Here is a 12,331-nt window from a genome sequence, read left to right on the forward strand (position 1 = left end):
CCCTCTATTCTTCAGTTCCCCCCTCTCATCTTTCCTACTCTCTATTCTTCAGCACCCCCCTCAAATCTTTCCTACTCTCTATTCTTCAGCACCCCCTCACATCTTTCCTACTCTCTATTCTTCAGCATCCCCCCTCACATCTTTCCTACTCTCTATTCTTCAGTACATCCCCTCACATCTTTCCTACTCTCTATTCTTCAGCACCCCCCTCACATCTTTCCTACTCTCTATTCTTCAGTACCCCCTCACATCTTTCCTACTCTCTTTTCTTCAGTTCCCCCCTCACATCTTTCCTACTCTTTTCGTCAGTTCCTCCCTCACATCTTTCCTACTCTCTATTCTTCAGCAATCCCCTCACATCTTTCCTACTATCTATTCTTAAGCACCCCCTAACATCTTTCCTACTCTCTATTCTTCAGCACCCCCCCTCACATCTTTCCTACTCTCTATTCTTCAGTTCCCCCCTCACAACTTTCCTACTCTCTATTCTTCAGTACCCCCCTCACATCTTTCCTACTGCACTCTCTAGAAAGACGAAGAATTAGGGGGGATATGATTGAGGTGTATAAATGGAAGACAGGAATAAATAAAGGGGATGTAAATAGTGTGCTGAAAATATCTAGCCTAGACAGGACTCGCAGCAATGGTTTTAAGTTGGAAAAATTCAGATTCAGGAAGGATATAGGAAAGTACTGGTTTGGTAATAGAGTTGTGGATGAGTGGAACAAACTCCCAAGTACCGTTATAGAGGCCAGAACGTTGTGTAGCTTTAAAAATAGGTTGGATAAATACATGAGTGGATGTGGGTGGGTGTGAGTTAGACCTGATAGCTTGTGCTACCAGGTCGGTTGCCGTGTTCCTCCCTTAAGTCAATGTGACCTGACCTGACTAGGTTGGGTGCATTGGCTTAAGCCGGTAGGAGACTTGGACCTGCCTCGCATGGGCCAGTAGGCCTTCTGCAGTGTTCCTTCGTTCTTATGTTCTTATGTTCTATCTATTCTTCAGTACCCCCCTCACATCTTTCCTACTCTCTATTCTTCAGTACCCCCCTCCTCACATCTTTCCTACTCTCTATTCTTCAGTACCCCCCTCCTCACATCTTTCCTACTCTCTATTCTTCAGTACCCCCCTCACATCTTTCCTACTCTCTATTCTTCAGTTCCCCCCTCACAACTTTCCTACTCTCTATTCTTCAGTACCCCCCTCACATCTTTCCTACTATCTATTCTTCAGTACCCCCCTCACATCTTTCCTACTCTCTATTCTTCAGTACCCCCCTCCTCACATCTTTCCTACTCTCTATTCTTCAGTACCCCCCTCCTCACATCTTTCCTACTCTCTGTTCTTCAGTACCCCCATTCTCACATCTTTCATACTTTCTATTCTTCAGTACCCCCCTCACATCTTTCCTACTCTCTGTTCTTCAGTACCCCCCTCACATCTTTCCTACTCTCTATTCTTCAGTACCCCCTCACATCTTTCCTACTCTCTATTATTCAGTACCCCCTCACATCTTTCCTGCTCTCTATTCTTCAGTACCCCCCTCACATCTTTCCTACCCTCTATTCTTCAGTACCCGCCTCACATCTTTCCTACTCTCTATTCTTCAGTACCCCCCCTCCTCACATCTTTCCTACTCTCTATTCTTCTGTACCCCCCCTCACATCTTTCCTACTCTCTATTCTTCAGTACCCCCTCCTCACATCTTTCCTACTCTCTATTCTTCTGTACCCCCCTCACATCTTTCCTACTCTCTATTCTTCAGTACCCCCATTCTCACATCTTTCCTACCCTCTATTCTTCAGTACCCCCCTCACATCTTTCCTACTCTCTATTCTTCAGTACCCCCCCTCCTCACATCTTTCCTACCCTCTATTCTTCAGTTCCCCCCTCTCATCTTTCCTACTCTCTATTCTTCAGCACCCCCCTCAAATCTTTCCTACTCTCTATTCTTCAGTACCCCCCTCACATCTTTCCTACTCTCTATTCTTCAGCATCCCCCTCACATCTTTCCTACTCTCTATTCTTCAGTACATCCCCTCACATCTTTCCTACTCTCTATTCTTCAGCACCCCCCTCACATCTTTCCTACTCTCTATTCTTCAGTACCCCCTCACATCTTTCCTACTCTCTTTTCTTCAGTTCCCCCCTCACATCTTTCCTACTCTTTTCGTCAGTTCCTCCCTCACATCTTTCCTACTCTCTATTCTTCAGCAATCCCCTCACATCTTTCCTACTCTCTATTCTTAAGCACCCCCTAACATCTTTCCTACTCTCTATTCTTCAGCACCCCCCCTCACATCTTTCCTACTCTCTATTCTTCAGCATCCCCCCTCACATCTTTCCTACTCTCTATTCTTAAGTACCCCCCTCACATCTTTCCTACTCTCTATTCTTCAGCATCCCCCCTCACATCTTTCCTACTCTCTATTCTTCAGCATCCCCCCTCACATCTTTCCTACTCTCTATTCTTCAGTACCCCCTCCTCACATCTTTCCTACTCTCTATTCTTCAGTACCCCCTCCTCACATCTTTCCTACTCTCTATTCTTCAGTACCCCCTCCTCACATCTTTCCTACACTCTATTCTTCAGTACCCCCTCCTCACATTTTTCCTACTCTCTATTCTTCAGTACCCCCTCCTCACATTTTTCCTACTCTCTATTCTTCAGTAACCCCCTCACATCTTTCCTACTCTCTATTCTTCAGTACCCCCTCCTCACATCTTTCCTACTCTCTATTCTTCAGTACCCCCTCCTCACATCTTTCCTACTCTCTATTCTTCAGTACCCCCTCACATCTTTCCTACTCTCTATTCTTCAATACCCCTCCTCACATCTTTCCTATTCTCTATTCTTCAGTACCCCCTCCTCACATCTTTCCTACTCTCTATTCTTCAGTACCCCCTCACATCTTTCCTACTCTCTATTCTTCAATACCCCTCCTCACATCTTTCCTATTCTCTATTCTTCAGTACCCCCCTCACATCTTTCCTACTCTCTATTCTTCAGTACCCCCTCCTCACATCTTTCCTACTCTCTATTCTTCAGTACCCCCTCCTCACATCTTTCCTACACTCTATTCTTCAGTACCCCCTCCTCACATTTTTCCTACTCTCTATTCTTCAGTACCCCCTCCTCACATTTTTCCTACTCTCTATTCTTCAGTAACCCCCTCACATCTTTCCTACTCTCTATTCTTCAGTACCCCCTCCTCACATCTTTCCTACTCTCTATTCTTCAGTACCCCCTCCTCACATCTTTCCTACTCTCTATTCTTCAGTACCCCCTCACATCTTTCCTACTCTCTATTCTTCAATACCCCTCCTCACATCTTTCCTATTCTCTATTCTTCAGTACCCCCTCCTCACATCTTTCCTACTCTCTATTCTTCAGTACCCCCTCACATCTTTCCTACTCTCTATTCTTCAATACCCCTCCTCACATCTTTCCTATTCTGTATTCTTCAGTACCCCCCTCACATCTTTCCTACTCTCTATTCTTCAGTACCCCCCTCACATCTTTCCTACTATCTATTCTTCAGTACCCCCTCCTCACATCTTTCCTACTCTCTATTCTTCAGTACCCCCTCCTCACATCTTTCCTACTCTCTATTCTTCAATTCCCCCCTCACATCTTTCCTACTCTCTATTCTTCAGTACCCCCCCTCACATCTTTCCTACTATCTATTCTTCAGTACCCCCTCCTCACATCTTTCCTACTCTCTCTTCTTCAGAACCACCTCCGCACAACTTTCCTACTCTCTATTCTTCAGTACCCCCTCCTCACATCTTTCCTACTCTCTATTCTTCAGTACCCCCTCACATCTTTCCTACTCTCTATTCTTCAGTTCCCCCCTCACATCTTTCCTACTCTCTATTCTTCAGCACCCCCCCTCACATCTTTCCTACTCTATTCTTCAGCACCCCCCCTCACATCTTTCCTACTCTCTATTCTTCAGTACCCCCCTCACATCTTTCCTACTCTCTATTCTTCAGTTCCCCCCTCACATCTTTCCTACTCTCTATTCTTCAGCACCCCCCCTCACATCTATCCTACTCTATTCTTCAGCACCCCCCCTCACATCTTTCCTATTCTGTATTCTTCAGTACCCCCCTCACATCTTTCCTACTCTCTATTCTTCAGCAACCCCCTCACATCTTTCCTACTCTCTATTCTTCAGTACCCCCCTCACATCTTTCCTACTCTCTATTCTTCAGCACCCCCCTCACATCTTTCCTACTCTATTCTTCAGCACCCGCCCCCTCACAACTTTCCTACTCTCTATTCTTCAGTACCCCCCTCACATCTTTCCTACTCTCTATTCTTCAGTACCCCCTCACATCTTTCCTACTCTCTATTCTTCAGTACCCCCCTCACATCTTTCCTACTCTCTATTCTTCAGTACCCCCCTCACATCTTTCCTACTCTCTATTCTTCAGTACCCCCCTCACATCTTTCCTACTCTCTATTCTTCAGTACCCCCCTCACATCTTACCTACTCTCTTCTTCAGCACCCCCCTCACATCTTTCCTACTCTCTATTCTTCAGTACCCCCCTCACATCTTTCCTACTCTCTATTCTTCAGCACCCCCCTCACATCTTTCCTACTCTCTATTCTTCAGCACCCCCTCACATCTTTCCTACTCTCTATTCTTCAGTACCCCCTCACATCTTTCCTACTCTCTATTCTTCAGTACCCCCCTCACATCTTTCCTACTCCCTATTCTTCAGTACCCCCCTCACATCTTTCCTACTCCCTATTCTTCAGCACCCCCCTCACATCTTTCCTCCTCTCTATTCTTCAGTACCCCAGTCACATCTTTCCTACTCTCTATTCTTCAGTTCCCGCTCACATCTTTCCTAGTCTCTATTCTTCAGTACCCCCCCTCACAGCTTTCCTACTCTCTATTCTTCAGTACTCCCTCACATCTTTCCTACTCTCTATTCTTCAGTACCCCCTCACATCTTTCCTACTCTCTAATCTTCAGTACCCCCTCACATCTTTCCTACTCTCTATTCTTCAGTACCTCCTCACATCTTTCCTACTCTATATTCTTCAGTACCTCCTCACATCTTTCCTACTCTCTATTCTTCAGTACCCCCCTCACATCTTTCCTACTCTCTATTCTTCAGTACCCCCCTCACATCTTTCCTACTCTCTATTCTTCAGTACCCCCTCACATCTTTCCTACTCTCTATTCTCCAGTACCCCCCTCACATCTTTCCTACTCTCTATTCTTCAGTACCCCCTCACATCTTTCCTACTCTCTATTCTTCAGTACCCCCTCACATCTTTCCTACTCTCTATTCTTCAGTACCCCCTCACATCTTTTCTACTATCTATTCTTCAGTACCCCCCTCTCATCTTTCCTACTCTCTATTCTTCAGTACCCCCCTCACATCTTTCCTACTCTCTATTCTTCAGTACCCCCCTCACATCGTTCCTACTCTCTATTCTTCAGCACCCCCCCTCACATCTTTCCTACTCTCTATTCTTCAGTACCCCCCTCACATCTTTCCTACTCTCTATTCTTCAGTACCCCCCTCACATCTTTCCTACTCTCTATTCTTCAGTACCCCCTCACATCTTTCCTACTCTCTATTCTTCAGCACCCCCCCTCACATCTTTCCTACTCTCTATTCTTCAGTACCCCCCTCACATCTTTCCTACTCTCTATTCTTCAGTACCCCCCTCACATCTTTCCTACTCTCTATTCTTCAGTACCCCCCTCACATCTTTCCTACTCTCTATTCTTCAGCACCCCCCTCACATCTTTCGTACTCTCTATTCTTCAGTACCCCCCTCACATCTTTCCTACTCTCTATTCTTCAGTACCCCCCTCACATCTTTCCTACTCTCTATTCTTCAGTACCCCCTCACATCTTTCCTACTCTCTATTCTTCAGTACCCCCTCACATCTTTCCTACTATCTATTCTTCAGTAACCCCCTCACATCTTTCCTACTCTCTATTCTTCAGTTCCCCTTCATCTTCAAATAATTCGTCGGATCCAGGGGATTTATTTTGTTTCATTTTATCTCTGATTGATAACCATTTGTTTTCTTCAGGAACTGAATAACTGTTAATTGCTAGGATATCATTTGTCTTCTGTAAAAACTGACAAGTAATATCCATTAAATATAGAACACATTTTCTGCTCATTATCAGTCAGTTGTCCGTCCCCAGTCAGCTGTCCGTCCCCAGTTCTCAGCGGTCCCACTGTTTCTCTGACTTTTGTCCTATACACTTGAAAGAACCCTTTCGGATTCGCCTTTGTTTTATTTGCAGCTTTTATTTTATAGTCGCATTTAGCCTTTCTAATCCCCCTTTTTTACTTCTCTTTTAAAATGAACGTATTGATCAATAAAGTTAAGGTTTGATGTGTTTATAAATTAATTTTTTTCTCTCCCAATAGATGCTTTAGTCTATTGTTAATCTATCTAGGGTCATTCTTATTTGACCTAATTTGTCTCTGGGAAATATATATACTCCGAGCACGTTGTACATTATTAAGAAAAAAATCATAAATGCAGATCCCTTCGTTATAGTAGTATGATCATCATCAAAAAAATGGATTAGCTCATCTGAGATTAGAGAGGTGTTCCTTAAGTCCATTATAATCGTCAGAAGGAAAATAGGGGTCTATTATCATAATATCATTATTCTCGTACTTCCAGGTAATATTAGTGGTTTGATTTGTGATCACACCATTAATCTCCAGATTATTTACGATTTTTTTTTTATTTGACAAGAGTAGGTAGAGCAAATTATTACCTCTGGTAGGCTCAGTTACACATTGTTTCAGAAAGCAGTCCTGAACTACTTTCAGAAAGTCACTGAACTCCAGATTACCGGTTAAGGAAGTCCATTTAATTATGCTAAAGTTAAAATCCCCCACTATTACTACATTATCGTGTCTAGAAGCCCTAACAATTTCGTCCAGAAGAAGTCTCCTTCTGTACATTTAGTTTCCTAAGCCAGGAGGACGATATATTACACCTAAAATTATTTTTTTTTCGACTTTCTAGAAATTCTACCCAAACAAATCCAGTGACTAATCTATCTCACTATTTTTATACCCGCTACCAAATGTAATTCATTAATTTTATTTCTGGCACTTCGACTCTTAGTATAAAATATATTATTAAGTTTTTTCTTCTGCACGTTTTTCCTGTTCAACTTTTCTTTTTCACAATTTGTTATTATCATTACCCAGTGTTACTTGATAATTCACTGGTTAACAATTTTTGAAAAGTTGTGGCCTTCTTAAATGAGATTAGTTAATTCTTATGTATTTTCATGTCCTGAATTCAAATATTACCTTGAAAAATGCTTATTGGCTTATAGGTTTAAAGATACGAGACATGTAATATTTGATTATTTTATTATAACGTACAATATGTGTCAGTATGTTTTAAACTCTAATCCGTACCTACTTTCTGCCTTTTTGCTTGACGCTTATAGTGGCCTGAAGAATCATCTCTTGCCAATGTCCAGCAATAGTCTGCAAGTGTTCTTGTGTCCCATTTGCCCTGGTACCATTTTATCATGGTTGAAATATCTTGGTGAAACCTTTCACCATGTTCGCCACTAACTGCCCAACAGTTCGATGAAAGAAGTCTAAATGTGAATCCAGAAAGTGGATTTTAAGTGACATGTTATATCCCATGTTCTTGTAAGCCTTGATGAGGTTTTCCACCAATTCTTCATAGTTGCCTTTGCTTCTGTTTAGGAGAAATACCTTCGCCACTAACTCGAATACTTCCCAAACAGATTTCTCCTCCCCATGAAGGTCTGATTCAAAGTCACCATCTTTAAGAAGCTCTCGAATCTGAGGACCATTGAAGACTCCCTCTCCCAGCGTCGCTCAGTAAGGGGAATTTTGATGTTAAATACTTGAATCCCTGACCGGATTTGCCCATAGCTTTTACAAAGTTTTTCATGAGCCGCAGTTTTATGTGTAGTGGTGGTAGTAAAATTTTGTTTGGTTCAATAAGAGGTGGATGTTGAACATTTTTCATCCCAGGCTCCAATGATTGACGAGGTGGCCAGTCTCTCCTGATGTAGTGGGAACCTCTTGCACGGCTGTCCCATTCACATAGAAAGCAGTAGTAGTACTTGGTGTATCCGCCCTGTAAGCCCATCACCAAAGTGTTTGGCAAAGAAAATCCCCTACCTTTCACCTCAAAATATAAACTTACACAGCACAAACTTCTATGAGTACTGGAACAATAATGAAGGTCAGTGTGAGACTGTGAGTGTGGTAAGAAACACACTGCCGCAAGCCTGTTGGAGCCTGTTGCGACACGTAGGTGTATATTGAAAAGTAGAGCTAACAATTTTAACCATGATATTCATTATCAGTGACCTAAAATTAGTTGGAAATTGCCACTCTGGTCTCGGAAGCATTTTGTTATAATTGTTATTCTTAAGATTCTTATTTTCCATTCCTATACCATTACCTTTAACTAATCCTAGTTTAAAGGCCTAATAATACCCTCAGCTGAACTAGCGAGAAAACCCATACCTGCCTTGAATAAATGAGCCCCATCCCTGGCATGCCAGGGATGGGGTTCTGCCACAGAAGTGGTCCCAGTTGCCAATGAATGGTACTGCATTATCGCCAACAATTTAAACCAATTTCTCTGGACAGGCATTCATTTTCAACACCCCTTCTTGGAAAAATGCTGCATTTAACAGGGCTCCCTCCCTTCTTCCTAATCATGTCTATTGCTGTCTTATACCTTCTAACTAAATCCTCACTTCTAAACTTGTTTACATCATTGCCTTCAGCACTGGCCCCAGGAAAACAAACCCTCTGTCTCCTACTCCTATCCTTCAAGCAGAAGGCCCTATCCATGTACCTAATCTGATTGTCCCCAACAAGTACAATGTTCTTACCTTCCTTGTTCTTCATCACAATGCTCCCAATAGTCGTCTTAAGTTCGTCAGATAGCATGGAGACTGGGTTCAAAGTTTCCACATCAGTCTCCTGGCTCTTCATCGTTTCTACCTCTCCATCCGTGCTCTTGATCTTCCGCTTTGTACCTTCCTTCCCGGCCACTCTCCAGCTTCCTTTCTTGACCTGAGGATTCACAACAGGAGAATTTCTACGAATCCTCTTGATTTTCTCAGTCATCGCCGAATCTCGGGCCTGTCACTCTCAGCTCCTCCTTAATTAAGATGCTGGTAAAGTTGCTCGATAGAGGGCTTTGTTGATTCAGTTTCACAGAGATCTCACACAGTACGTCTTCACACCAGCAACTCCACGTCACCACTGAGCAACTCCATGTCATCACAGCAACTCTAGATTGTCTTTTTTTACATAGTTATTTCTAAGTTTATATACACAACCTTTACTAATGTGCTTCAAAAATTCCCTTTTATCCAATTTATTTTGGTTTGGGTAATATTTATCCTGTGCTCGTTTTCTGGAAGAAACTATTGTAAAGACGTTATTTCCCTGTTACTATAAAAGAATATTTGCTGTTGCCGCCAGTCGTTGTTGCAACAGCGTTTGTAAACACACTTCAACACTCCTCCACTACATGTTTTATCTGATGTGTCTTTGTAACTTTCCTGTGTTATTCTTGTTCTAGCGATTCCTCCTTATGCCAAATCTGAGAGAATGTTGACCACTTAGGTTTGGTCTCTCCTGTTTTCAGTTACTCCTTCATCTTGCTGTATTTTCCTCATTATTGATAAACCTCTTGAGAATTTTCTCATCATGCTAATATGTCGTTCTTCCTCTGTCATGCTACACACTGCCACACTTGTTAAGAAAAACACGTGAGCAAACACTAGGACATTAGAAAACGTTTTGGTCCCGGGACCTTGATCAAGGTCCCAGGACCGAAGCGTTTTCTAATATGTCCTAGTGTTTGCTCACGTGTTTTTCTAAGCTAACTTGTCGGTATCTATTACTAAGGTTTATACTACGCTGCTACACTGTCACCTCCCCCACACTGTGATTACCCCTACTACACACTACCATCACCACCCCAACACACTTACCATCCCCCACACAACCACGACCCCCACACAACCACGACCTCCTACACAACCACGACCCCCACATAACCATGACCTCCCACACAACCACGACCCCTACACAACCACGACCCCCACACACAACCACGTCCCCCTCACACCCAACCACGACCCCACACACAACCACGACCCCCACACATAGCCACGACCCCCACACACAACCACGACCCCCTCACACAACCACGACCCCCCTCACACAACCACGACCCCCACACACAACCACGTCCCCATCACACAACCACGACCCCCACACACAACCACGACCCCCACACACAACCACGACCCCCACACAAAACCACGACCCCCCACACGACCCACCATACAACCACGACCCTCACACAACCACGCCTCTCCACAAAATCACGACCCCCCCACACAACCAGACCCCTACACAACCACGACCCCACACAACCACAACCCCCCACAACCACAACCCCCCACACAACCACGACCCCTACACAACCTCCACAGATTACTACAGTAATACATGTATCTTCATTGTCAGGTTCCCACTTGTATGTGTCAGCGGTGGGGGAGCTGGAGGTGATGAAGGATGGAGAAGTCCTGGGCAGGATGTCCTCTGGCAAGGCATTCGGGGAGCTCGCCATCCTGTACAACTGTACCAGAACTGCCAGCATCAAAGGTAAGGTCATCCTGTACAACAATACCATTACCAGCATGAAAGGTAAGGGCATCATGTGTAACTGTACCAGAACTACCAGCATGAAAAGTAAGGTCATCCTCTACAACTGTACCAGAACTACCAGCGTCAAAGGTAAGGCCATCCTGTACAACTGTACCAGAACTACCAGCGTCAAAGGTAAGGCCATCCTGTACAACTGTACCAGAACTACCAGCGTCAAAGGTAAGGCCATCCTGTACAACTGTACCAGAACTACCAGCGTCAAAGGTAAGGCCATCCTGTACAACTGTATCAGAACTACCAGCGTCAAAGGTAAGGCCATCCTGTACAACTGTACCAGAACTACCAGCGTCAAAGGTAAGGCCATCCTGTACAACTGTACCAGAACTACCAGCGTCAAAGGTAAGGCCATCCTGTACAACTGTATCAGAACTACCAGCGTCAAAGGTAAGGCCATCCTGTACAACTGTATCAGAACTACCAGCGTCAAAGGTAAGGCCATCCTGTACAACTGTACCAGAACTACCAGCGTCAAAGGTAAGGCCATCCTGTACAACTGTACCAGAACTACCAGCGTCAACGGTACGGTCATTGTGTACACCTGTACAAGCATCTCAGTTGCTAGGCTGTCTGAGCAGAGCTGAAGGACAGGTGTGATTCTCAGGAAGAGCGAGACACAGGTGCAAGTGTCTTCACATCTGCTGCATTTTTTGACTTTAACACAGAGATACACGTGAGTTATCGCTCTGGGGGATGGAACACTCAAGGAGAGTTAAGTGGTAATTAAGACAGGAAACCACGAACATTGATCTTCTGTATCTACAAATGGGTAATAACAAGTAGTGTCTCTCTCTCTCTCTCTCTCTCTCTCTCTCTCTCTCTCTCTATCTCTCTCTCTCTCTCTCTCTCTTTACACAGGGTTTGACAAGGTTAAGGATCCCTAGCTTTATTGACAAGCTATTTACAGGTTAAGGATTCCTAACTTTATGTCCATTATTGACCTCACTTTACTTCAGATTCTTTCTGTTCTTTGTACAAAAACCTTTGGAGAAGGAAAAAATACGTCAGTCACTGAGAGAGAGAGAGAGAGAGAGAGAAAGGGGTCGAGGGGAGAGCAGCAGCAGCCGCAGCAAGCAGCAACAAGGCTGCTCCTATATTTTGCCGTCCCCTGGGCCTATCCGAACTCCAGTGATGGCCAAATTTGCAAGTACTGCTGCAACAACATGCAAGGAACCTATAGTGACATAAAAACTGACGGTGACGACAACGAAATGGACTAAATATGACAAAAGAGGGACCGGCATTCAAGTACCAGACCTGCTGCCAGACGTGAACCAGACATGAGACGTTTTCCACTACAATGAAATAACTGACCTCCATATCAACTGCACCAGTGTTTAACGGGAAGACAACATGGCAGAAAACCTGATCAACTAAATCTCCAAGGAAATGACAGGTTTGTAGGGCTTTTTTTCTTCAGTGCCAAACGAGGGAAAGAATTGAGCATTTAAACATGGCTGACCGGCATCCAAACAGCCGCTATTGCCAGACGTACAACTAGCGAAGTGAAATTCTCATCTTTACTGACGTTCATCTGTTGACAGTAGCATCATATCTGTACCACCATCATATCACCT

At 44.0% G+C, this 12,331-nt stretch overlaps 1 protein-coding gene across 2 annotated transcripts in view; it reads left to right on the forward strand.

Annotated features, from left to right (window-relative positions):
- LOC128688561 (Protein kinase, cGMP-dependent at 21D) overlaps nt 1-12,331 on the forward strand; it is an 885,484-nt gene that overhangs the window by 804,035 nt on the left and 69,118 nt on the right. For both annotated transcript variants that reach the window (XM_053776430.2, XM_053776431.2), the window contains one exon: nt 10,557-10,694. In XM_053776430.2, the coding sequence (XP_053632405.2) occupies nt 10,557-10,694 (138 nt within the window). The remainder of the gene's footprint in view (nt 1-10,556; nt 10,695-12,331) is intronic.

This window comes from Cherax quadricarinatus, chromosome 13, assembly GCF_038502225.1.
Source record: "Cherax quadricarinatus isolate ZL_2023a chromosome 13, ASM3850222v1, whole genome shotgun sequence".
In the NCBI taxonomy this organism is placed as follows: domain Eukaryota; kingdom Metazoa; phylum Arthropoda; class Malacostraca; order Decapoda; family Parastacidae; genus Cherax; species Cherax quadricarinatus.